Source organism: Pelobates fuscus, chromosome 3, assembly GCF_036172605.1.
Source record: "Pelobates fuscus isolate aPelFus1 chromosome 3, aPelFus1.pri, whole genome shotgun sequence".
Lineage (NCBI taxonomy): Eukaryota > Metazoa > Chordata > Amphibia > Anura > Pelobatidae > Pelobates > Pelobates fuscus.
Genome location: NC_086319.1, coordinates 356,693,820 through 356,721,695, shown reverse-complemented (window position 1 = coordinate 356,721,695; position 27,876 = coordinate 356,693,820). Strand labels below are relative to the sequence as shown.

General features: G+C 38.6%; 1 protein-coding gene across 2 annotated transcripts; it reads left to right on the top strand.

Moving 5' to 3' along the window:
* The first annotated feature begins 813 nt into the window (after positions 1–813).
* Positions 814–27,876, top strand: TECR (trans-2,3-enoyl-CoA reductase). Of its 2 annotated transcripts, XM_063449231.1 has the most exons (13): positions 814–935; positions 8,539–8,589; positions 10,438–10,489; positions 12,136–12,180; positions 13,667–13,770; positions 15,804–15,919; positions 16,360–16,465; positions 22,092–22,164; positions 22,846–22,889; positions 23,563–23,620; positions 23,737–23,825; positions 23,901–23,946; positions 27,550–27,876. In XM_063449231.1, exons 1-13 carry the CDS (start codon positions 921–923, stop codon positions 27,675–27,677), a joined length of 927 nt encoding a protein of 308 aa, XP_063305301.1. In that variant the 5' UTR covers positions 814–920; the 3' UTR covers positions 27,678–27,876. The 2 variants fall into 2 exon arrangements, with proteins under 2 accessions (XP_063305301.1, XP_063305299.1); XM_063449229.1 differs by lacking the exon at positions 814–935 and having other exon boundaries at positions 7,453–8,589.

The following is a 27,876-nucleotide window of genomic DNA, read 5'->3' as shown; positions in this document are numbered from 1 at the left end:
AGTGCATGTATCAATGAGGGCATGTGTCTGTCAGTCAAAAAAGTGGCCTTGACACGAATTGGGGGGTCAAATTTAGGTTTTCGGGGTGCCCGAATTTAGTCGTGCCTAGGGCAGCACAAATCCAAAATACACCACTGATTTCAACAAACGTGGAAACAAGCCAGTGACAGTAGTAACCATCACCAGAAGCCTGAGACGAACACTATATGTAGGACCTGGGACTATCCCTATTTCTATAAAAAAAAAAAAAATCAGAATAAATAACGATTCAGACACTCCGAGATAACAAAAAGCAGCAACTTTATTGGGGCAAAGACTGTAGGCATTATAGGTGCAGTGTGCGTATTGTTTTATTGTTAGATGTTTTGTGTGCTCTCGGCCGGAGTACAGGAGCTGTCACAAAGCCCATACTGAATATATTTATTATTGTTTACAATCTGGTACAGGGGCAATCACCATGGAAACAACAAATGGACATGTCCCTGCAGATTACTCCATAAACTTGGATTCTGCATGAAAATTCTCCATTTGTTTTCACACTTTATAAATGGCCTACTGCCTGTTAACCTTCTCTACATGTTCAATTGCAACATATTAGTGCACCTGTAATGAATAAATAAATATATTTAGTAAGCTGGTAGCTTATTGGTCTAAAATTCGTTGGAAAGTAAAAGCTTTTCTGATTGGTTAACCAGCTGTCAATCGTACAGTAGCGTCGCTAATCACTGCCCGGATGCGCCAGTAGACGTGCGTTCTGATTTGTCCGTCACAGCGGAGCTCCGCCTTTCCCAACGACAAGGTTGCGTTTCTGATTGGCTGAGCGTTATCCTGCCTAGAGCCGAGCCGTTTGCCCCGCCTCCAACTGAAGCTCAGGCAGGTAACTGCAAAGTGTCAGTGCGGTTACATCGCCCGGCGGAACCATGAAGCACCATGAGGTAAGGGAGAGCGTGTGATCACTGACAGCGAATAAAGGGGGCTCCCGCTCCGCGCGTGCCTGGGGAAGGGACACTCGCCGCTGCTAATTGGTTTAGTCCAGCCAGTCTTAAAGCTTAAATGAACGAGAGTGGATTCCAGTTGCACGGGAGCCTCGCAGGGACAAAGTGCATGATAAGGCGAAGCGGTGACAGCTGGGAATTGGCAAGAGACAGGGCATGGCAAAGTGAATGCCAGAGTGTGAGTGATGGTGACATGTGAGCAGAGAGTGACTGGACTGACAACCTCCCCCCCGCCCCCCCCCCCCCTTCTATGTATAGCAGACAGCATTAGCAAAGGACTGGATCTATTTAAAAAATAAAATAAGAATATAGTGTGTGTGTGTCGTATAATAATAATAATAATAATAATAATAATAATATTTCTGTAGATAGAGAGAGAACCAGACCCTCTTAGAATAGTGCTTTGATTAAAGTGACCTAACAGGCCCACCATGTTCCCTTATATGCATGGGGAAATGGAAATGTCTTACCTGTGTGTAGTACATGGGGTTTACATGCTGCAGAGAGGAAATAACATACCACATCAATGTAGTTCCTTTTGGAATTATACATATCATTTTTTTTTCTTGATGCACTGGAATTCAGGATTCTACAGGGCAGCACTTTTCCTGACTGTTGAGGTGACATGCGACTTGTACAAACGTGGACACTCTGGTAACAGGGTTATCAATGTTCTTAGGTCTGCACCGTAGAACTACAAGAATAAAATAACCAATCAGTTATGAAGTCTCATATGAAGATTTTGTATTGGGTACGTCAAACACAAAATACTTATGTTTAAACCAGACTTGAAATCCCATTGACCCCATTGGTGTTGCATTAGTTACAGGATAGCAAAATGTCAGAATTCGTAGATTTAAATAGGAAATTATTTGAAACCAACAGCCTTAATGCAAAGATGCTTATTGGATCTTGCAGTACTGTATATATTTCTAGCAGGGTTCATCTCTATGTAGGGTTACCATAGCCACTGTGTTTTCAGGGGCGCTTATAAAGAATACATATTGATGGGCAGCCCATGTGAGGGCTTGCCCTGTAGTATGTAGAATTCAGAACATGTAAGTAACTATGTAATGAAGAATCCTGCAGAATATGCATTATACATACTGCAGGGCAACATTTTAAGAAATATCACAAAATTATATGTGTACTTGAAAACATGGTAGATCTGGTAACCCTGTTTCTAGGGAATGTGTTAGTGCACGTTTGTGAAAACACATGGCTCTATTCATTCCAACATATGTTTGGACATCTGTTGACCTTAGTTTTAGGGAAGCAGCCATAAAACTAATGGAATCCTCCAAGCACCATAACCATGCCCTGGCACCATTTGCCAACGGTTTGACACATTAGCTGGAGCTTGATGAATGCTGTTCACTTTACTGAGAGCTAAAAACTCCAGCAAAGAGCTTATGTTGGTTGTCTAAGCCCAACACCACTTTGCTTAGCTCATTTTAGAGAGCTTGAAGGAGGTGATTACTTACATTTAGAGGGCAGTTCTGGCACGATAGCCACTACAGCACTCTGTAATGGTAGTGGTGCTTGGAGTGTACCTTTAACGTAATACCTGTATTTGTGGATTATAATATAGAAACACACACTAGTCTATTAAGTAACCTATGTTATGAATGTTAGCAAATTAAGTCTAAATGGTTAATCTGAGGCCAGAATAGCCATGTTTCAGTGAATATAACCTTGAAACAAATACTGTCACAGTCTCAAGATAAGGGATGCACTACCTCTTTTTTTTTTTTTTTTTTTTTTCCTCGTGTTGCTCATTTTGTAGTGCATTAGTTATCTGTATTCTGAGAGAGAAAAGATTGCAAAACAAGAAAAGTTGTAGTATGAAATGCCATAAAGGCAACAATTGCAGATTCTCCATTACACCATAACTTGCTTATTTTATCATACATTTAAATTTGCTACAAATCTGAGTTAAGTGAATAACCCAGCCATGTTAAATTTATCACAAAACACTGTAATAAGTCTCTAAAATGATATAGCAACTTTTTTTTTTTTTTTTAAGAAGTCCTTAAAAGTAAAACTGTCCATTTGACTATATTATAGTTTCTTTGTAATTTTATCGTAAATGAGATAAGATAAAGACAAAAGTAGTGGGTACTCTATGTTGACAAAAAGTTAAAGGGTTACTCCAACTACTATGACCACTTCAGTTATTTGAAGTGGTAGGTGCAGTGTTTCAACTAGTTTCACACTTCTAGTTGGGGCTCACTAAAACACTGGGACACACGACATTTAGGGTTAATGTTAGATTTAGGGGTAATTTTTTTTTTTTTTGAGATTTAATGTCACTAGGGGAAAAAAAAAAACATTACTCTTACTCCTATTGTTAGCAGTTACCTAACCCTAATTTTATTGCTTACTTAACCCTATATCCCATGTGTCTGTCCTTTAGTTAAAAGGATACTATAGTCACCCAGACCACTTCAGCTCAGTGAAGTGGTCTGGGTGCCAGGTCCCTCAGGTTTTAACCCTTCAGATGCGAACATAGCAGTTTCAGAGAAACTGCTATGTTTACATTTGGGGTTAATCCAGCCTCTAGGGTCTGTCTTCCGGACAGCCAGTAGAGGCGCATCTGCGTAGAGCGTCCATAGGAAAGCATTGAGAAATGCTTTCCTATAGACACTTTGAATGCACGCGCGGCACTTGCCGCGCATGTGCATTCCGCTCCAGTGATGTCGGACGGGGAGCAGAGGTCACCGGCGCTAAGTGCCATGGGAGGGGGACCCTGAGGGTGGGGGCACCCTCAGGGCACTACAGTGTCAGGAAAACTGCTTTGTTTTCCTGACACTATAGTGATCCTTTAATGCACCAACTATAAGGTACCTCTACATGCACTTAAAAGAAGTGCCTGCTGGGACAGTAGCACTCTCATGGGTAACAGGGGAACTTTTTTTTTTTTTTTCTTCTCTCCTGTCCCTTATTCCTTCGTGTAGACCTCTAGGCAGAGAAATGATTATTGGGGACCAAATATTTAAAGAGCGTTGCATTAAAATCTACACTTGCTAGCATGCTGTATAGATGAAATGTATGTTCTTTACTGTGAACTAAAGTTATTTGAAGGTTTAAAGAAACTACTTTTAACCAGTGTTTACTGTATGCATTATTTTGTAAGTGGTGCAGAACTGAAACGGTTAAATTTCTAAATAACTGCCCAGTTTGCATTGGAACAGACTTATTCACTCAAGTGAGAATTCAAGGAGAATTTCAGACCTAAAAGCCAGATTAGTCGAACTGAAAGAATAGTGGATTTACAGTATTTTTTTACTTTGGCTATTTTGACCATACATTTTGAGTAATTCTTTTAACTGGCTTTTATAGTCAACGCAAGCCCAAACGCTTTTTCTCCAAGGAAATAACCCAAACTGCTGAATAGTAAAAGACAATATCATGGCTATTCATGAACAGCTAAGATTTTTCACTGAAGTCGGGATTGTAGTGAATTCAAATCTAAATGTCAAAATTTAGGTAAAAATAGCTGATCTGGAATAAATTCTCCAATTCCGCTACAGTCACAATTTTGGAAATCATTTCAATTCACTATACCTCAGAGTTTCATAATTAGACCCGAGTGTTATTTGCTAATAATTTTCAGGAATTCAAAGTGAATTCCGAAAGTTTAGAAACTGCAAGTCTATGTTCTTAATTTGGCTACTTCAGGATACAGGATAATATTCACTTTGGATTCCTGACAAGTCATCCATTAGTAAATAATTAGTAAAAGGAATATCTGGCTGTGTTGGTGGAAGTAGAATTGGGAAACAAATGGTCTTGTTTATTGTTGAGCTGATAGAGTGTGCAGAATTAAAGCCCTGGCTGTGACCTCTTAAGTGCATACATTAGAGTACGGTAGTTCAGTGTATAGAAGCTCCTGGTTATGGCTGCTAGGTCCATAGAAGTTCCCTGTAAATGTATATATTTTTTATTTATTTCCCTCCCCCACCGTAGAGGCCTATATATGAATGGTGCACCTCTGCAATATATGCATGTATGTGTGATTATTTATATATATATATATATATATATATATATATATATTGTGGGGGGGGGGGGGGGGGGGGAGATTTATCTTCACTTAAAGGACCACTCTAGTGCCAGGAAAACATACTCGTTTTCCTGGCACTAGAGTGCCCTGAGAGTGCCCGCACCCTCAGGGACCCACTCCCACCGGGCTCTGGGGGGAGGAAGGGGTTAAACTTACCTCTTTCTCCAGCGCCGGGCGGGGAGCTTTCCTCCTCCTCTCCTTCTTCCTTGCGACGTCATCGGCTGCATGCGCGGCATGAGCCGCGCTCGCATTCAGCCGGTCGCATAGGAAAGCATTTACAATGCTTTCCTATGGACGCTTGCGTGCTCTCACTGTGATTTTCACAGTGAGAAGCACGCAAGCGCCTCTAGCGGCTGTCAATGAGACAGCCACTAGAGGATTTGGAGGCTGGATTAACCCTCATTATAAACATAGCAGTTTCTCTGAAACTGCTATGTTTATAAAAAAAAGGGTTAGTCCTAGAGGGACCTGGCACCCAGACCACCTCATTAAGCTGAAGTGGTCTGGGTGCCTAGAGTGGTCCTTTAATGAAAAGATCAGCTAACTTTGGCATCTAAATATTACCTTCTGTAGGGAAGCACTTTTCATGCTCTGCCCATCAATACATGTAAGTGTTATATGTCCAGGAAAACACTGATCTGACAGTCTGGTGCAAGCAATAGCTCCCGATTCAAGCTGTGGGTGAGAGATTTAATGTATGCAGAAACTAATTGTTTAGCTTTACCTCTTCCCTAGTCAATTTCTCTAAAATTGGAGCGTTAAATATTAACGTTTTAATATGAAATGTTAAAAAAAAAAAAGGGCATTAGGCAGGTTATATTGCAGTGTCAATCATTTCTATAGTAGAGTGTCTTACTTATTTTTGGTCTGCAATTTAGTTTTTACTATCATTTAATAAAAGCTTCATACTGCCCTTTTCTCCCCTTAAGGACCAAACTTCTGGAATAAAAGGGAATCATGACATGTCACACATGTCATGTGTCCTTAAGGGGTTAAAGTCCATTTACTGGGATACTGGCAGTGCTTAAAAGTAGTACGCCCAACCTGTCCCTGAAAGAGTGCCTCACTCACCCAATGATCAGGCCATCATTGTACGCAAGCAATCAATACTTACTTTTTGATCAGGATTCCGTCCCTCTGCGCGGCGGCTTCTTGTCGTCTTTCTTTTCCTCTGCCGTTGTACATGTTGTCTCATCCAGTAGCAGGTTGGTGCGTAACGTTGTTAACACCCTGCTGAATTTGTGGTGTGCAAGGCATTCGGAGTTATTGGCAGTTCTGGGCAGTTACCAGACGCCTACCAAGGCATCACATGCACATTTATCGCTCGTAATTTGGGGTTTGAGTCTTTCACTGTGAGACTTATCACCTGTCCAGACAGGAACTTGTAAAATGCTGTCCATAATTAACCTTTCCAAAAGGTTGAACCCTTTCCAGCTTAAAAAATAACTCACCAATTAACCCAATCCCTTTCCATTTAACCCTTACCTTATAAATCAACAGTGTGTTTTCCAATTCCCCTATCAATTGCTCATTCATCCAAGTTCCTTAAAAATAAAGCGTTTTTACATAATCCTTTTGTAATCAGACCTGCAGCGTGGGGCCAAAATGAGTGCTTCCCTTCCACAATCAACAAAGCACGGCTCAATTACAAATTCCCTTGCAATATGCAGAGCATTGGTCAGTTAACCCTTCCAGTCCAGCAGAGAGCCCTGTTCTGAAGCAGACATGTAGATCATTAATTTATCAGCACTGCTACTGCAAAGTGCTATAGCGTAAAATATTATTTCCAGACTTGAAGCAAGCTAATAAGTCGGCTCCCTTTGTGCTTCACCAGCACATCGCTACGCTAAAAAGTTAATTGCTTCTGCCTGTTTGCAGAGTATTCATAATCTGAGCTCCTACAGCTGTCACGGGGAGGCGGTGCTCCCCTGGAAATTACTGAAGCCACCCACTGCTGAGTAGTAATTCACTTTGGGATTTGCTCTGATATAGTCTGCCCAATTATTATTTGCTCCTAGAGGAGCAAAGTGCCACAGCACAGGGTTTAATGGAACCGTCACCTGCAGAGTTAATAACTGGAAGAGGTTAATGATCCATTGCACTGCAGATCCCAACTCTTCTATGCATACTTCTTCAGAGTTGCATCCCAAACTAAACCGTCTTCTCTTGGTCTGTCAGTGTGTGGATGTCTCAAGCAATATGTGTGCACTTCTGCTCTCCCTTGCCTGGGCTGTAGCAGTGGAGGTGCAGTCTATTTTTAGTGTTGGGACTGAGCCCAGATATTTGCTGATATCCACGAATACCAAGAGACAGCTTGGGAGGTGTAGAGAGACATCCCGGGGGCAGCCAGGATAAGGAGAGGGATAAGGGGATTGAGAAGAAATGCAGTACCTTTATTTTGTAGGGGAGAGTAGTCCCAGGCAGGGAACTAAGGCATGGGCGCAGGTTTTCTAAATGGGGAACGGTAGAAGAGGATACCTGTAATGTATATACCTCTCGGCTAGCAGCAGGTGGGAAGAATGGACTGTCGGGGGTCTTTACAGTCATTTTGCAGATTTAAGACTCACTTGGGTGGGTTTCACCAAGTGGGGGAGTTGGGGTCTCAGTGTGTGGCATGTTTGCTAGGCTCAGCAGATACAAAATCCCTGGTGTGGGGTCTCAGGTCTGTGTGTTGGGTCTCATTTCTTGGTGGGTGGGAGTCTCGGGAAGTACGAACTGACAGATGTGAAAGAGACTAGTGAGTGATAAATATAGTGTCCTTCTTCATATTACATCTGGGGAGCAAGGGACACCGAGAAAGAGGGGGGAACAGAGAAAATCGGACAGTGACAGAGTGGCTGGCTATAGACCGTAGGGAAAGATTGAGATTAGAGTGCTGAGAGAGACCGGTTTCACACAAGACAGTTTGTATAGTGAGAGTGACTGCATCATAAACTTCAGAAAGTGACTCCTATCTAGAGACACTGGCTTTCTGAGAGAGTGCAAAGATAAAGGTACTTACCCTCAGAAGTAGGGGCAAAGAGTGACATCCTGTACTGTGAGATAGACTGCAAGGAATGTAATTCACTTGTCATAGAGACAGGTTCCTAGGAGGACACAGTGTTGACAGAGTAAGGTTGAGCAGACAGGAAGAATGCTGATATTGCTGTAGGTCTCTGGAAAACAAGTCAATAAGAAAACTTGTACAGTAAAAGTGTGGAAGAGAAAAGCAGCTTTAAGAAACTTTAAGACCGTCCTTTGCAGACGTAGCCCTTGTGTGTGTGTGCGTGTATTTGAGGGGGACCTTGATCCATTTGAAGGAGTTAGAGCGAATCTGATTTTCTACAAGAACCCAAAGATATTACTTCTGCAGCCATGGATATGAACTCTGTGCTCACGGAATTGCGCCAGCCTGCCAAAGCGTCAACAGAGCAAGGCAGCAAGCGTTCAACCCCAAAACCTGCTAAAAAAGCTAAACGTGCTACTGTTTATTTTGAGGTGGAGATCCTGGATGCCAAGACTCGGGAGAAGCTGTGTTTCCTGGACAAGGTAAGAACATATATTGGAGAAGAGAATGCTGGGGCGGAGGCCACTAAATAAGACCCCTGTTTAAGTGAAGGGAGGGGCCTGGAGAGGAGCCACAGGGGGTTAAGAGCTGAAAAGGAACTCTTCAGCTGTTGAGAGACTTCAACTCTCAACATACTTTACTCTGCAGCTTAGGCTGATGGGAGTTCTAGTCCAAAAGGTGGAAGGTGTGAAATTAAAGGAATCCATACTGTGACACCAAATTGGCTTTATGAGCTGTTAACCCACCCAGTTACCAACAGGTTTATTCTCTGAAATGGGATTCAGAGGAGTTCTCATGTTTTAGACCAGAACTGCCACATTGGAATCAATGCTGCTAGTCAGATCTGTTTTCAGTTGGCTGTTTTTTCCTACCATTAGAAATTCCGTTTTAATTCATTTTGAATTCCGAACAATTTACACTTTCCTGAATATGACAAATGGTTACTCGCTAAGCAGTGAATTGACAAGTTTCAAATCTAAATGAAAAAAATATACTCCAATATTATCTAATAATTTTATTTAACAACCTGAAACTTACTCTTCAGTTGTATAAATTCTCTTAAAAGCTAAACATTTTTCACTTTGTCCCCCCTCCTTATAATGGTTAGGCAGTTAAAATGACCGCACTGTGCAACTGGGACTCTGTTTTAAAGAGACTCTATAGGGTCAGGAACACAACAATGCATTCCTGACCCTATAGTGCTAAAATCCCTATCCAGCCCCCCTTCTGCCTAAATATAGTATCATCTTTCCTTTTTTTTTCCCCTAGTCTGCTGGTGCTGGCTCCGCCCCGGATCTGCCTTCTTGGCTGACATGATCAGAAGTTGATCTCAGCCAATCCCAATTCGTTCCCATAGTAAAGCAATGGATTGGCTGAGATCTTCAATTCATATGCTCTCAGCCAAGGGGGTGGGACAGGGGCGCAGCCAAACGCCACCCTGACCAATCCGCATCTCCTTATAGAAATGCATCCAATCAGTATATCTCTGCGAGGAAAGTTATGTCTCTGTGCAGAGCGTGGAGGCGCTGAATGTACTGACACAGGAAGCACCTCTAGTGGCAGTCTGGGGACTGGCAACTAGAGGTGTTCCTAGGCTGCAGTGTAAACGCTGCCTAGGCCTGTCTATACGATGGTATAGACACCCGAACAACTACATTAAGCTGTAGTTATTCTGGCGACTATAGTTGCCCTTTAAGTAGGCACTGTAACCATTTCATCTCATTGAATTGGTCATTGTGCTTGAAGCGGTGGGACTTTTCCGCTCTTTAGTGTTAAACCATTCAACAAACCGTTTTACAATGAATTAGGACCCCAGGCCACTCAGAGCCCAGCCCCACTAGAGGTATGGCTAGGTCTGACATTGCACACTTCCTTAACCAATGAATTCCAGCAACAGGCAGCAGTGATAGACCTAAAGCGGTCAGCTGCTCCATCTAATCCTTTCTCATTGTCAAAAAAGCCCCGTTGGTGATGGGCTGATGGGGACTCATTTAGCGAAAAAAAATTGTTCAACACTGAATAGAAAGATGGCACCAGGGAACTCCAGACACTAGAGCCACTTCAATGAGATGTAGCTATTAGTCTCCCATTATGATGAGGCTTTGTACCAGTGAGGACTAATGTTTGTGATCTGGCTGAGCATCATGGAAAAAGTTATCCTGAGATCATGTTTCCTCTTTTTTTTTTTTTTTTTTTTTTTTTTTTTTATTCTCTGCTCATGACGCTTAAATGGGAGCTCTGCTAACTTCTTATAGGTATAGTAGAATGATGGGTTTTTGGTACTTTTTGAACATAGATATTTTTGTTTTCTTTTGTATTGTTTTTTTTAGGTGGACCCTAATGCAACCATTACAGACATTAAGAATATGTTCACAAAATTCCGTAGGTATTCATGATGGGAAATAATCTCTTTGTGTGGATGGTTTTAATAATGAAGTGACAAATAAAAATAATATCAAGAACAAAGCAAAATATAAGCTAAATTAGCAAAGTTGGAAGAATTGTTCAAATGGGATATTTTGACTTCTATCCTTAAAGGATCACTATAGTGTCAGGAAAACAAACTCGTTTTCCTGACACTATATGACTCTTGGGTCCCCCCTCCCGCTCAGCTGAAGGGGTTAAAACCCCTTCAGCCACTTACCTTTAACCAGCGCCGGGCTCCCTCGGTGCTGGTGACCTCTCCTCCCCCCGCCGACGTCAGCTCCCGAGTGGAGCAAGCGATGCGCACACATTCAAACAGTCCTTAGGAAAGCATTTCTCAATGCTTTCCTATGAACGTTCTGCACGCTGAATGTGATTTTCAGGAAGACAGCCACTAGAGGCTGGATTAACCCTGCAATGTAAACATAACAGTTTCTCTGAAACTGCTATGTTTACATATGAATGGTTAAAACCTGGGGGACCTGGCACCCAGACCACTTCACTGAGCTGAAGTGGTCTGGGTGACTAGTGTCCCTTTAAGTTCCCTTGCAATTGATTTGTCAAAAAAATCAAACTTACCTGCAATCTAATTTGGAGCAGTCTTTTCACAGCAACAGCTCCTGCCACAATGAGGATTTGTAATCAGCTATGTTTTTAGTTTGGCTGTTTTTGACTTAAAGGGAAGCAAATAATTTTAAGACCACTGTCACATTCAAAAGCTTTAGCTTGAAATGAGCGTTGTTTTACTCTGCAGGCTGAAAAAAGCAGGTAAATATGACTTGTTTCATATTTACCTGCTTGTTCTTTCCTATGCTTTCCACACCCACTCCATGCGTGTGGAACCAATGAGTGTCCTATGCCTAGGAATGCTGGAAAAGTACAATTACCATGCATGACAGTTACACATGTGCTTTTGGAAGATCTTCACCTTGCAACATCCTGACAGATGGATAAGAGTGGGAGACTGATCAATGTGATTCATGCAGAGCAATGATGCACTGTTTCTGTCATCCGTGGACTGGTCTGAAACTGAGATTGGTATGTAGTGGGGGGAGTCAAACTGTGTCTGGGACTTTAAGTGCTGCTCATATCGTGAATGCTGACAGGGAGCCTATAGCCCTGAAATGACAATCAGTTCCCTTTAATTTAGTGATTCTGGTACAATAAGTGTGCCCTGGCAGCCTCTGAAATACAAACAGCCTTTTCTGAGAAAATGCAGTGATTGCATTGCTAGCTAGGGACACCTCTAGTAGCTGGAATTGAGACGTGCATTCCCACAAGCTTTGCAGGACTGACGTTTTGGCGTGTTTGCGCTCAGCATGAAGATGCCGATCTCTCTCCACAGAGATGCATTGATCCAATGCATCTCTATAAAGAGATGCTGACTGGTAGAGCGCAACGATTACCACGCACTAGTCTCCCCAATTCCTAAGAATGGTAAGTAATACAATGTCGTAATTTTAGGTGGGGGGGTGGTGATCGTTTAATAATCTAAATTGCAAAACCTCTAACGTTGGGAACACAAATCTGTATTTCTAACATTCAAGTGTTCATTTAATCAAATACAAATGTACATTTAATATTTATTTTAAATCTTGTTCTAGACCCCCAGTGGTACCCTGCCAGACAGTCCCTGCGTCTCGATCCCAGTAAGTAGTAGCATAATGGATATTGGTTTCAAGAAGGCTAAGCAGTCAATGTCTGTTTACCAATTGTGTTTAAAAAGTATCAGCGAGTATTTAACAAGGTAACGTTTAGTGTGCATCTGTTTACTTTAAAGGGACATGTGACAAACTTACTGTATAAATGTCATCACTCCTTGTTAGAAACAGCAGGTTTTATGTATTTTAAAGGAACACTATAGTCTCCTAAATTACTTTAGCTAAATAAAGTAGTTTTAGTGTATAGATCATTCCCCTGCAATTCCACTGCTCAATTCACTGTCATTTAGGAGTTAAATCACTTTGTTTCTGTTTATGCAGCCCTAGCCACACCTCCCCTGGCTATGACAGAGCCAGCATGAAAAAAAACACTGTTTTCACTTTCAAACAGATGTAATTTACCTTAAATAATTGTATCTCAATCTCTAAATTTAACTTTACTCACATACAGGAGGCTCTTGCAGGGTCTAGCAAGCTATTAACATAGCAGGGGATAAGACCATCTTAATTAAACAGAACTTGCAATAAAGAAAGTCTAAATAGGGCTCTCTTTACAGGAAGTGTTTATGGAAGGCTGTGCAAGTCACATGCAGGGAGGTGTGACTAGGGTTCATAAACAAAGGGATTTAACTCCTAAATGGCAGAGGATTGAGCAGTGAGGCTGCAGGGGCATGTTATATACACCAAAACTGCTTCATTAAGCTAAAGCTGTTCAGGTGACTATAGTGTCCCTTTAAATGTTGTCAATATTAAAGCAGAATCCCCACACATCAGTAATACAAAAGAAATGCATATTAAAGTTAGTAACTTGCAATATTTTATTTTAAAAAATGTTTTTATTTGTCACACAATACCTTGTTAAAATACCATTAGAGCTATAAAAATGTAATCCATTCTATTCTGGCCCCATATAAAGTGTACAAGCTGTCTGATATTCCACAGCCTGACCGATCATGTGCTGTCTGTGTCGTAAATTGTGGGGCCATTTTAGCAGAGTTTAGTCAGAGTTGTAGATAAGTAGCCCTAATGGCCAACATCAATGGCCCACTCCAAATGCCATCCTTGATTCAGTTTACACCCAATCATCTTGACCCCACCGACATGCAGTGCAGAAATGGGCAATTCAATTTAATGTTTTTCGAATGTGCAAGCAGATATAGGATATCTGAAATAGGACCTTGAAAGTTTTTTTATTTGGTTTAGTAAGTCTCATTTTCTGCTGCACCAACAAATAGCCTTGTTTTGACCTGTGGGAATTTTTTTTTAAATGCCTGCTGGGAAGCATACATTGGATTTTTTTTTTGCTGTTCGTAGCCTCAATACTAAATGAATTCCTTGCCCAGTGTCTGTGTGTACCCCTTATTTATATTAATGTTTCTGTGATGTACACGGTGTATGGTCTGTTTGTGACCAGTTAATTATTGGATCTTGTGTTGAGTGATCTTTGTATCTAACCTCTCACTGTATGTCACAGAGGGTCGATCATTGAAGGATGAGGATGTTCTACAAAATCTGCCCGTGGGGACAACCGCAACTCTCTACTTTCGAGACCTGGGTGCACAGATCAGCTGGGTGACTGTGAGTACACAAAATATATCGAGAGCTAGAGATCTAGCTCACTAATAAAAATGGGTGGAGAATCCCATAAATATCACCTAGATTGCAGAAAATCAAGAACCGAAAACGCAAAGATCCTTCACTATAAGAGAACCTTACTCTGCAAAAATGGGTTACGTGAATAAGTCCTAATATTAGAGAGAGGAAAAAAAGATACTTTGAGCTGTTTTTACAACCTGATTTCTGCAGAACCCAATGACTCCCTAAGAATTGTGCCAATACACTGTGAAAGTATTAAAATATTATACTTGCAAATTTGTAAAGTTCAACATGAAAGGGAAAACAAGAGGGGGGTGTGTGTGTGCGCGAGCGCGCACCAGACACCATCTCTCCCTCTTCCTCCAATTACGCATAGCATGATGCCACGTTTCGCCACTATTGGCGTGAGGATGCAAGAATTTGCAAGTATAATATTTTAATACTTTCACAGTGTATTGGCACAATAAGCACTTGGCTATTTACACATGTATGTGATGAGTTATTGCACTTTATATTCAAGCACTTTTTTATGTAACATTTGCACAGTATTTTAGAAATATTTTTTTGCAATATTGAGGTTATTGTATTGCATGTTTTTTTTGTTTTTGTTTTGTTTTTGCGCACAGTTTTCATCTGCAATATTGTGGTTATTGCATGACAAATTATTGGCACAATTCTTAAAGGCACAGCTCACTTTATTTTTTGGTTTGATATTTTCTATTTTAAAAAAATATATATATTTAAAGTGAAATGCACTAATAAGGTGCTGCTACTTTTTTATGTGTATTTATTTTATTCTAAATTCTACTTCCTCGTTATGGGGCCAAAATCTAGCAGGATTTGGCTCTGTAGTGCCATTTTCCCAAGTGCTGCCAGATTAAGACAGGATCACATCTTTGTACTCTTGTTGGCAGATGAAGAGATTTTAGAATTGCAGGGACTGCACCCATAGTCTGCTTGCACCATGACCACATAGAAAGCACATGTTATTAAACAGCATGGTCTTACAGACTTTTACCATGTAATATTAGATCACGATTTGTCTAGAAACCTTCATGGCTGAAGAACTGGATCAAAAGAATGACAGTTATTCAATAAACATACCTGCTGGGTATTCATAATGAATATCACGTTTAAAAGTAAAAATCATTTATAATGTATTTTAGACCACTACTTTTATTTTTGTATGTTCTATTTACTGCACTCTTTAATGTTCATAGACCATATGTATTTAACAAACTCTACATTTCAGCCTATAGGATTCTTGTAAGATACATAATTGCTCTAATCTGTTTATTTGACAAGTGATCAGATGTGTAGAGGGGGATTAATCAATGAATAAGATCATAAAGAAAGCTTGAGCAGACTGTGAAATGTGTTAATCACCGCAAACCTCCTCAATGCAGCTGCTGTAGGATATACCTGGAACATGTCCATTGAGTCATTTTCCATGAGCCTTGTTGATATATTGGCATTCATGACTTAGATGGAGAATAATACAGTCACAAATTGAGGCTCCATTAAGCACAAAGCCAGATATAAAGCAAAATGACAAGTTTGGATTCTGAGAATGCTGTTCAGTGTCTGCTATAGCAGTAATATGCTACTTGGATGGCTTTAGGAACACATCAAGGCACTGAAAACTCTGCAGGTCTGTGTACAGGATACAGGCTGGTACACCAAGATTCACAGCAGAACTGTTGTGAGCTGAAGCAGCCAGAAACGTGTGCATGTCTTATTACAATAACCGGACATTTCTCTAGCTGCAATCCAATTTTACATTTTTATTTTTTTACCCTATTAATCCAGCTTATATGATAGATGTTGAATATCTTGATCTAACGCAATATCATGCTAGTACAAGCTACTTGCATGTGTCCTGAGCAGAATGTGCCCTCCATACGATTCATTATGCAAACATCCACTAGGGATAACCCCCACTTTCATCTTTAGGGTCCTGTAAAATGTCGTCATTTTACCCTGTATGGTAATATTTGCCATGTTTGTTTTTGCAGGTATTCCTGACGGAATATGCAGGACCACTTATTATATACTTACTCTTCTATTTCCGCGTCCCTTTTATTTATGGACCCAAATATGACTTCATCACAAGCCGGCATTCTGTAGTACAGTGAGTATTCCCAGTCTCTGTCCTGTGCATGTGTGAACTCTATCTGCTCTTTGCTGCATTTTAGGAATAAGTTGTGTTTTTTTCATTTAAAAAAAAAAAAAAAAAAAATAGAGGAATATTTCTTTCATTTAGCACATTTGACTTTAGTCATTCATTGTACCTGTGATCCTCTGTCAGTGGAAGCCAGTTGTTAATTGATTTTATTTGAATATTGTAGCTCTGGACACACACTGCCCAGTCCATGAATCCAATACTAATCCCCTTTAATGCAGAAATTATACATTGGAGAACTATACAAACCTTTCACCCTTGGTCACCTGTAATCGTCACATAACTACTTTACTATATATTCAGGGTCTCCATCTTGGGATATCTAGTTAGTGTTTCCTTAAATGTGACAGCGATGAACATGTAATATTTCATATCTTAATATATTTCAGCCTGGCCTGTATATGTCACTCGTTTCACTACGTTAAACGTATCCTGGAAACCCTATTTGTTCATCGCTTCTCTCATGGTACAATGCCGCTAAGGAACATATTTAAGGTAAGTGCACTGTGTGGTGCTACAGGAGCATTACATTGCACTTTGTGTTTTTGTGTTTGCATTTACTATGAAGTCCTCCAATAGAAATTTGTTTACACTGGGGATCAAAAATCAGATATAAAGAAAAAATACTGGATGTAATTAATCTCGCTCACCCTGCAATACCATTTTTATAAGGTAACTATTGCATTTTTTAAGCACTTCAGTGTACTCTGTATTGTACATCTTGACTTTAACCCCTTAAGGACCAAACTTCTGGAATAAAAGGGAATCATGACATGTCACACATGTCATGTGTCCTAAAGGGGTTAAACACCTGTCATTTCTAATTTTGATACATACGGATGGAATCCCCCCCCCCCCCCATAATTTAAATATTTTTCCCCCTTCCCTTCTTGTTACCCCATATTATAACTGTTAAGTTTCTATTATATTCCAATATTGTATTCTATAAAAACAATTTGAATAAAAAAAAATAAAGTTTGGATTTGTGGAGTTTCTGAATTATAATGTTGAGAAACAAATGGATGTGTTCTGTCAGGATAAGATTTTAGATACTTATAGTACTTTCATTAGCACCAGAAAGTCAAAATGTTTGTGTGTGTTCTTGTTTTTCCAAAAACAAAGCTGTGAAATAGCCTTTAAAAGTCAGTAAGGACTGGTATAGTATGCAGATGGCATAAATATCTATCCAAGAGGTTCAGGTTATAGCTATGATAATAAATCACTGTAGCTATAAATAAGAGTACGTTGACAAGGGGATTTTCTTTCACCATAATTTTTGTAAACAGCATAGGTGATTATGATGCTTGGAGAATATCTCATAAGGGCAGGGTATTAAAATCCTTATGGATGGTTGCTGCATGTTTTTGCAATAAAATGGATGATGCTTTAATGCTACATAACGATGCTGCGTGCTATGTCACTTGTGGGGTGTTAGCAGTTTTTTGCAAAGATCCCACCAGGTGACATGTCTGCTTATATGGAGAAGGCCACGGTGATCAGTACATTTAAATGAGAAATATATGAAGTTGTCTCTCTTAAAGGGACACTATAGTCACCTGAACAACTTTAGCTTAACCCCTTCAGGACCGGCCTGTTTTTGCGATGTTTGTACGTTAAGGACCAGAGCAGTTTTAACACTTTTGTGGTGTTTGTGTTTAGCTGTAATTTTCCGCTCTCTCATTTACGGTTCCCATACAAGTTATATATTGTTTTTTTCAGGACAAAAGGGGCTTTCTTTACATACCATTATTTGTATTATGTCCAATATTGTATTTAAAAAAAATAATAAAATATGGTGAAAAATTAAAAAAAAAACATGTTTTTGGACTTTTACTTGAAAAATCTTTAACTTATCTACAAAAGCTAATGAAAAAAACTGCTAAATAGATTCAAAATTTTGTCCCGAGTTTAAAAACACCCAGTGTTTACATGCTTTATTGCTTTTTTTTGCAAGTTATAGGCCTATAAATACAAGTAGGAAATTGCTGTTTCTATATATATATATATTTTAAATGTATCAATAGTGACCTTGTAACACCGTTATCTGTCATAAATCCCCGAAACACACCTAACATGTACATATTTTTTTAAAGTAGACAACCCAGGGTATTCAAAATTGGGTATGTCCAGTTTTTTTTAGTAGCCACTTAGTCACAAACACTGGCCAAAGTTAGCATTTATATTTGTTTGTGTGTTAAAAATGCAAGAAACGCTAACTTTGGCCGGTGTTTGTGACTAAGTGGCTACTAAAAAAGGCTGAACATACCCAATTTGCAATACCTTGGGTTGTCTTCTTTTGCAAATGGTATGCCATCATGGGGCTAATTCTCATTCCTTGGCTACCATACGCTCTCAAAGGCAACCTAACCAATCCGACAAATTTCAATAAAAAAAAAAAGTAAAATCAAGCCTTATATTTGACCCTGTAACTTTCACAAACACTATAAAACCTCTACATGTGGGGTACTGTTATACTCAGGAGACTTCGCTGAACACAAATATTAGTGTATCAGAACAGTAAAATGTATCACAGCAATAATATCCTCAGTGAAAGTGCTGTTTGTGTGTGAAAAATGCAAAAAACTTCACTTTCACTGACAATATAATCGCTGTGATATGTTTTACTGTTTTGAAACACTAATATTTGTGTTCAGCGAAGTCTCCCGAGTAAAACAGTACCCCCATGTACAGGTTTTAGGGTGTCATAGAAAGTTACAGGGTTAAACACAGTGCTAGCAAATTAAATTATCTGGACTTTCGGCCTGGGTTGGCAGGCAGGTCCCTCAAATTGCAATCATTAAAATTACTTAATTAGGTAAAAATATTACATAAATACACATGTAGAATTTTAATATATATACATATTTATATATTTGACGTCTACGTGTATATTTATGAAATTATTTATGTAATTATGTATATGGACATATGTATATTTCGTATTGTTTTTATTTATTTATTTATTTATACATAGATATATATATCATTACATTCTAAGTATATTTTGATATAAATATATATATATATATCAAAATACTGTTAGAATAAAATTGCATATATAAATATTTTTTTATAATTATTAAAAATTATTTTTATTTTTTGTTATTTATTTTTATTAACATATTATTTGTATTTTATAATAATATATATATACCATATATATAGCAATTATATATATATATTGTATATATTCGTGTGTAATTTAAATATAAGTGTATTTTTATATTAATATACGTATATATATATATAGTTACATAGTTAGATAGCTGAAAAGAGACTTGCGTCCATCAAGTTCAGCCTTCCTCACACCTGTTTTTTGCTGTTGATCCAAAAGAAAAAAAAAAAAAAAAAACCCAGTTTGAAGCACAATTTTGCAACAAGCTAGGACAAAAAATTCATTCTTGACCCCAGAATGGCAGTCAGATTTATCCTTGAATCAAGCAGTTATTACCCTACATTGAAAGATTATATCCTTGAATATTCTGTCTTTGCAAGTATGCATCTAGTAGCTGTTTGAACATCTGTATGGACTCTGATAAAACCACTTCTTCAGGCAGAGAATTCCACATCCTGATTGTTCTTACAGTAAAAAACCCTTTCCTTTGCCTTAGACGAAATCTTCTTTCTTCCAGTCTAAACGCATGGCCTCGTGTCCTATGTAAAGTCCGGTTTGTGAATAGATTTCCACACAATGGTTTGTATTGGCCCCGAATATATTTGTATAATGTTATCATATCCCCTCTCAGGCGACGTTTTTCTAAACTAAATAGGTTTAAATTTGTTAACCTTTCTTCATAGGTGATATGTTTTATTCCTTTTATTAATTTTGTAGCCCGCCTCTGCACTTTTTCTAGTGCCATGATATCCTTCTTTAGAACAGGTGCCCAAAATTGCACAGCATATTCAATATGTGGTCTTACTAGTGATTTATAGAGAGGCAAAATGATATTCTCGTCCCGAGAATGAATGCCCTTTTTCATGCATGACAATACCTTACTGGCCTTGGCCACTGCTGATTGACATTGCACATTGTTGCATAGTTTGTTGTCTATAACAATTCCCAAGTCCTTTTCGTGTGTTGTTATCCCTAATTCGCTTCCATTAAGGGTATACCTTGCTTGTGTATTCTTTACGCCGAAGTGCATAACTTTGCATTTTTCAACATTAAATTTCATCTGCCATTTGAGTGCCCAGTCCTCCAGTCTATCTAAATCCTTCTGCAGCAAAGTAATATCTTGCTCACATTGTATTATTTTACAAAGTTTTGTGTCATCTGCAAACACTGAAACATGACTTTCAATGCTGTCTTCAAGATCATTTATAAAAATGTTAAATAGAAGGGGTCCCAGAACAGACCCCTGAGGGACACCACTTGCCACCTCTGTCCAGCTTGAAAATTTACCATTAACGACAACTCTTTGTATTCTGTTTTTAAGCCAATGTTCTACCCAAGAACAAGCATTTTCATCGAGACCGATTTCCTTGAGTTTGAACACTAATCTTTTGTGTGGAATTGTATCAAATGCCTTGGCAAAATCCAAATAGATCACATCCACTGCAACACCCTGATCTATACTTCTACTTACTTCTTCGTAGAACGCAATCAAGTTAGTTTGACATGACCTGTGCTTCATAAAACCGTGCTGATTTTTGCTGATAACCATATTCTTCTCAAGGAATTCTTGAATATTATCCCTTAATAACCTTTCAAATATTTTAGTATATAAATATAAAAATACACTTAATATGACATTATATATATGATACATATACATATATTATATATAGATATAATACATGTATATATATCATGTATATATATATATATATATATATATATATATATACACATATTATTTATTTATTTTTACACTGATTTTACACTGTTTTTTTTTTTACTTTATTTTTTGGATTTTTCACTTGCAGGGAGACTGCCTGTCAGCACAGACAGTCCCCCTGCAGGCAGATACACAGACACCTATTGCGGTCATGTGATCACATGGCCGTGGGTTCCTGATCTGCCGAGGGGGGACTGCCCGGGCAGACAGGCAACCCCCCTGGACCGGGTGGAGCACTGATCGCCGCCGTGGGACCGACGGCGATCAGGTAAGTAGCCCCAGACCGTTATGACGGTTCAGGACCGTCAGCGGTCCAAACGCACGTTTTACCGCTGACGGTCCTGAACCGTCAGCGGTCCTGAAAGGGTTAATGAAGCAGTTTTGGTGTATAGAACATGCCCCTGCAGCCTCACTGCTCAATCCTCTGCCATTTAGGAGTTAAATCCCTTTGTTTATGAACCCTAGTCACACCTCCCTGCATGTGACTTGCACAGCCTTCCATAAACACTTCCTGTAAAGAGAGCCCTATTTAGGCTTTCTTTATTGCAAGTTCTGTTTAATTAAGATGGTCTTATCCCCTGCTATGTTAATAGCTTGCTAGACCCTGCAAGAGCCTCCTGTATGTGAGTAAAGTTAAATTTAGAGATTGAGATACAATTATTTAAGGTAAATTACATCTGTTTGAAAGTGAAACCAGTTTTTTTTTTCATGCAGGCTCTGTCAATCATAGCCAGGGGAGGTGTGGCTAGGGCTGCATAAACAGAAACAAAGTGATTTAACTCCTAAATGACAGTGAATTGAGCAGTGAAATTGCAGGGGAATGATCTTTACACTAAAACTGCTTTATTTAGCTACAGTAATTTAGGTGACTATAGTGTTCCTTTAATGCCACCATACTTCTTCTGCTCCTCACAACACCATCTGCCACGACCCATCTTCGCTTCTGTTCTAAACTGGGTCGAGGGAGCAAAACGACAAAATCTCCTATAGATAATCTTGCAATAAAGCATCAAAGGCCTCTATTTTGCATTGTGCAAGAAGAGATCTGTTTCAAGTTTTGTTGTCATGACCTTCTGCTGGCAGAAACTCGGCATTTTGCCACGTTTTGACAATTCCATTAGATCTACATCTTCAATTTGAGTTGGAATTTCAAAGAAATGTCAAAATCGATGAAAATCTATGGAGTGGTATTCTCAGATGCTCAGACTGGCTGTATTGTTAAATAATAGAACTGTACATGCTGCTCAAGATAAAATGTATTATTTTTTTTTATCTCCTCCCAGAACTGCATGTATTACTGGGGATTTGCTGCTTGGATGGCTTACTACATTAACCATCCTCTCTATACTCCTCCAGGTGAGCCTGTATATTTTTACATTTCCTGTTTGTGTATATATACATGCATATATAATTTCTCAATCATAGTTTTGTGCATGAAGAGTGCAGTACACAGTGATACTGAAGAGTGGAGAGAGGTAAATGGAAATAAATGCTGTTTAAGGAGCTACGTGAGTTTGTGAGATGAAAGACAAAACCACCTCAGAACAACTCCAAGGATATCTGCTGTCCCTCAATCTTAATCTGAAACTTTTATGATCAGTAATATGTGCAGTAGTGAACGTCTTAAAGTTCCTGCCCATATGGCTTCTAATACAAATAACATGGACATTTTACTTTTACAGCAAGCTAGAATCGGCACACAACGGAATAAGCAGTTTTCCTTGGTCTGGGATCTTCTGCATGGATAGGAAAGGAAAAATGGGCAGTTGTGCCCATAAAAGTGAATTGGGCAACTGAAAACCTATGATCCTTTTTCTGAAATAGACTAGATTTCCTATTTTAGGGTTTGAACTACATGTAACAATCCCCCTGTCTTAGAGGGTTGTCACCTTGAAATCCTAACAAGAAGCAGCAAACATGAAAACCTTGAAGGTTCCAGGGGACACGCAGCTACAGTTTGTTAAATGCCTTGCATGCTGACAGTGGAGTTTAATGATTACTATAGAGTTAATAAAGATTTTTCTGTCTCTCTGGTAGTGTTTGGCGAGAAGCAAGTGAGGATGGCTGTCATTATTTTCTTGGTAAGATATGTCAACACTAGAAAAATTCTGTACATCAAAGATGGAACATGTGTGGATTTCTGCATCGTTAAAACAAGTATTGACACCCATTTGGTACAAGAGACCTTGTAGCTGCAGTTCACATGAAACTGTGCCAGCTTAGTGTGTCCACCCACATGTAGTACATTGAGTGATGACTGTCACACCATGGATGCACTATAGAATATTGCCATTTAATGTATCTTATGTAGTGCATATATGAATTGGCAACTTGGCAGAGGTCAGGTGACAGAAGGGGTAATGTAAATTGCATAGGGATGTGAAAGGGGTCAAATATTTTACCATATGGATTGATTATTTGATTAATCAAAGGCTCTGCAAGATGTGAGGCACCCCATTTATAAATTGTCTTGCTGCTGGCAGTCATATTTATATTATGGTTGTGTGGGTGGTATTAAGGGGGACTTCTATCATTATTTCCGGTCCAGTGCAGACAAATGGTGAACTTTAACCCTTTCACCACCACAACTACGTCACGCACACTCTTGAAGTAGGGTGCGTTCGTGACAATGACCATCTATCATAAACTGTCTGAGGAAATGTCCAGATAAAATTCAAGAGTGAAATATTTTGTACAATTAGAACAGTTTCTATGATCTATAACTTATTTATAACTTTTTTATTTTTCGTTCAGTTTTGTCAGCTGGGTAACTTTTCTATACACATCGCGCTAAGAAACCTGCGACCAGCAGGTGAGTGTGTCTGTCTCCCTGGGAAATGTTGTCTTTTTGACAGTTACCTTTTATAGAATAATTTACTCATGCCGTCCTTTTTTTTTTTTTTTTTTTTTAAATTCCCAACCTGCCAGGATCTAAAACACGCAAGATTCCTTTCCCAACGCGTAACCCGTTTACCTGGCTGTTCCTGCTTGTTTCTTGTCCTAACTACACATATGAGGTAATGTCTTTGGAGGTTTAATGGGCATTCGTTAAGGGTTATATTTTGAGATTTACACGTTGTCCTCCGTTTCAGGTTGGCTCTTGGATTGGATTTTCTATCATGACCCAGTGTGTTCCTGGTAAGTGTCTCCTCTAACTCCCCAACATCTCTATCTGCAGTATAATATCTGTATCCCTTTTGGACCCCCGTGGAGTAAGTTGTGATTTTTGTTCTTGCTTTCTGATCTGGTCAAGGTTAAATTTAGTGCCGTATTGAGTTTAAGCCTTTTTAAGGCAAAAGTTAGACAATTCACTGTTATCACAGATCTGCCTTTAGACTATCTACTCTCTCAATCCAGTTTTATTTAGTGAGGTATGAAGCACACCAAAGGAATGATGACCGTAATTATATTGATTGTAGTGTAGTTGCTATGATGGAGAGCCAGAGATCCACCGCTAGATGACTGCTATCCCTTAGTTCTCAGCATAGAGGTCTCTTTGATTCACAAAGCTATGTATGCATAGAACTGATTGTCAGGTAAGGGTGGGGGCATATCTAGTGAAAAATCTATACATATTTTAGCAATTCAACTTGTACAAATTATAACTACTTTAGTTTAAAATGTGTGGACCATGATATGTACTTGATTACATAATCCACAAGCCTTTTCCGTGTCACTTGAAAGAATTAGTCTGTGTCTTTTTATTTTATTTGATACATTTTCAAAGTGTGTGTGTGTGTGTGTGTGTGTGTATGTATATGTATATGTATATATATATATATATATATATATATATATATATATATATATATATATATATATATATATATATATATTTTTTTTTTTTTAAATACATACTAACTTGCAGCAGAATAGCACGGAAACATAACCGTAATATTGGGAGAAATAAGAGTATATTCTGCATATCAGACAGTGTGTGTATAGCTAGGTTCACAAGCTTCCTAGAAAGTTAAAGGGATACTGTAGGCACTTTAAAAACCTTATTTTATTGAAATTGTTATAGTGCCTTCAGTCGTGCGCCCCCTGGTGATGTTCTTTTGGTTACTAAGACAGAAAGGGGAGTGTTATTTTGGTTACTAATACAGAAAAAAATGGGATAGCATTTGTACAATCACCATAAACCACAATAAAAGAGATACTGATAATAAAATAGAAAGGCATCACTGGTGTTGTGTTGACAATATTAGAAAGGTTGTGAAAAGTTTAATTATGTAATGTTATATATTATAATGCTAAGAAAAAGATTGTGGCAAGTTTTTTAACCTGGGGTGGAAAAAAAAAATCCACTTTACCACAATGACGCGGATATGTATCCATGCTTGTCTAGCACAATAGAAGTCAAAATATTCTATTCTGTATCTAGTATTCTCTGTTCATACTATGGGTGGGGAAGAAAAAATTGTGAATTATGCAGGTTCCAAACAGACAAAAATAAGTGGAAGACCTCATGACTAAATGAACATATGAGAAGCGTTTCCATTCCTTAATGGCGAAGCACTTGATGTACACATGTTCAGTGCTTCTCCTGTTGGTTTCCACGGGAGACCACACATTGACTGTAACGTGAAGTGTTGGTCACTGTGTGTGGATAACAGCCGTGATTAAATCTGGACAATAAAGATGTGCAGAGGTGTGTGTTTTCTTTTTGTAATACATATAAATATGCATTCTAATCATTTGTGACCTGGCAGTTTTATGTCCAGCTTCTTTGAGAGGAGTCCAGTTAAACTCACATGTAGTATTTCTGGAATTCCTGAAGAATAGATCATATCTGAACTATAGAAAGTAATGCACAGAGATGCCTTCAAATAATTTTATACTTATTCAAGTTGCAGACATCTGAACACAATTCCATCGCTATTTAATGTATATATCCACAGATATAATGGGCATTGCAAGTATTTCTCAATTACCCCATTTAGCAATATTGTATCGAAAAGGTATTATAGTGCAGTTCATATAAACTGCCAATCAATATCCAATGTAACAAAGTCATTAATATACATCTGCACGTATCGGAGAGTAATTTAGGAACGTGTTATCTTCTCCAAATTTGGCAATGTTAAATGAATAATTAAATTAGTGAAGCCCGTGTGTATTGGTTTAAGTATGTCTCTAGGTCCCCAATATATACTTATTGCAGTTCCTCTACCCATCGGGATATTCCAGCAGAGGAGCGGGAGGGAGAGAGAATTATTAACTTTTTTACGAATACTGCCTGAGTGTGCAACTCCCACTAATTTCAGGCAGACCAGGACATGTGTTCTGGCTCTGTCTTGCGTGTAAGGGACCACCAATGCCATTTAGGGTTTGAAAACATGAACTGATTATTTAATCTACTGATACACCATACTCAGACCTTTCATTCAGAAAAAGTAAGGTAAAAATAGTAAATAAGTTATCACTCCTCCAAAAGGTGGGGAGGAATCAGAACACCAGTAATGAAACCTAGAACATTCAATGCAATTGCCCTGATGTGTAGATACACACACGTCATTATGTAAACATTCAGATATTGCATACAGCATTCACCCAACTATGGAAAAAGGTGAACTTGTCCGATAGAAACTGTTACACCATCCCATTACACTGTATATGGTTCTGCTTGTCGATTTTTATTCCGAAACAAACCCCTTTCCCTTCTTATTCAAATGAATTTGTTTGGGAAAAGAAATGTTAATTGTAGCTTTAAAAAAAAAAAAGTGAAACCAGCTTGTCTATTGAAAATATAAAAAAAATGAGGGTTTTTGTTTTGGCCAACTCAACATATTTACGAACGAACAGGATTTATGCCCAAGTCTACATGGAAACGTCCTTATTTGTGGTCGACGTGGTATCATTAACTCAGGTGTAATACATTTTGGTGGGGTGATGAAACAATGGTTTTGTTTTACACTGATTGATTTTCACATAGTGGTATATTTCCTAGAAAATTAAGTGGAGTAATGGGAAACCTGAACTGCAAAATGTAGGCAAGCTACTGATTTGGAAAATAATTTCAAGTGCACTTTAGTCACTGGATTGCTGTAAAAGTTTGAAATGCGGTTTTCCATCCGCTGTAATACAGTATTTAGTAAATAAACCCCAAAAACTTTAAAATATATATATATATATTTTTTTTTTTAAACATTTAAGTTTATTATCCTGTTAATCGCATCAGAATCAAAGATCAGTGACCAAAGGTAGAAGAGATAGAAAACACAAAACATTTTTGATCAAACATTTGTTTTTGGCATCCCTAAAATAAAATGGCATAATAGCCAGCAGTGTAATGTGTGCTAAAGTACATTGTGCCCAGAGAAAAATAGAACTTGGCTTCAATTTTAGTGCCCTAACAACAGATCTAACGTGACACTAACTGGTATTATTAGTATGTATTGCCAACATATTCTGCATTACTCCTCTGTGCATGGAATACAGTCGTACAATATGCACAGACTGGTACATAACAAGCCAATAATGATCCATCAATTACAGTATTGTTCTACAAAGTGCTGGGTAAGATGATTTGTGAGCTTACAATCTAAATAATAATTGGGGAGTTGAAACTATTGCAGAATTATGTTTTGATCAAATAGTATGTGGGAAATTGGTGAATAATGTCTTGTAAAATTACATGCAGTATATCTGGTTGTGTTAGAATACCGATTCTAGTGTTTTTCATTGAACACACAACAACCTAGTAACGTAGATAATGATATGACTCTTTTCTTATTCCAGTTGCTCTATTCACCTTGGTTGGATTCATCCAAATGACAATTTGGGCCAAAGGAAAACATCGCAGCTACTTAAAGGAGTTCCGAGACTACCCTCCCCTGCGTTCACCCATCGTCCCATTCCTACTGTAATCTATAATCTTCCCGTTAGTTCTCTTATAAATCCCCCTTGCTCTTTGAACTGCCTGTTCATTTAAATTTTAATTGTCAACAAAAACATTTGGACTCTAACCTTGTATGCACTGACACTAAACTCCTGCACTGACCTATTACCAAGTTTCCCCTGCCCTGTCCTCTTTTCGTCCATAAATGGAATAAATTTGTCCTAACA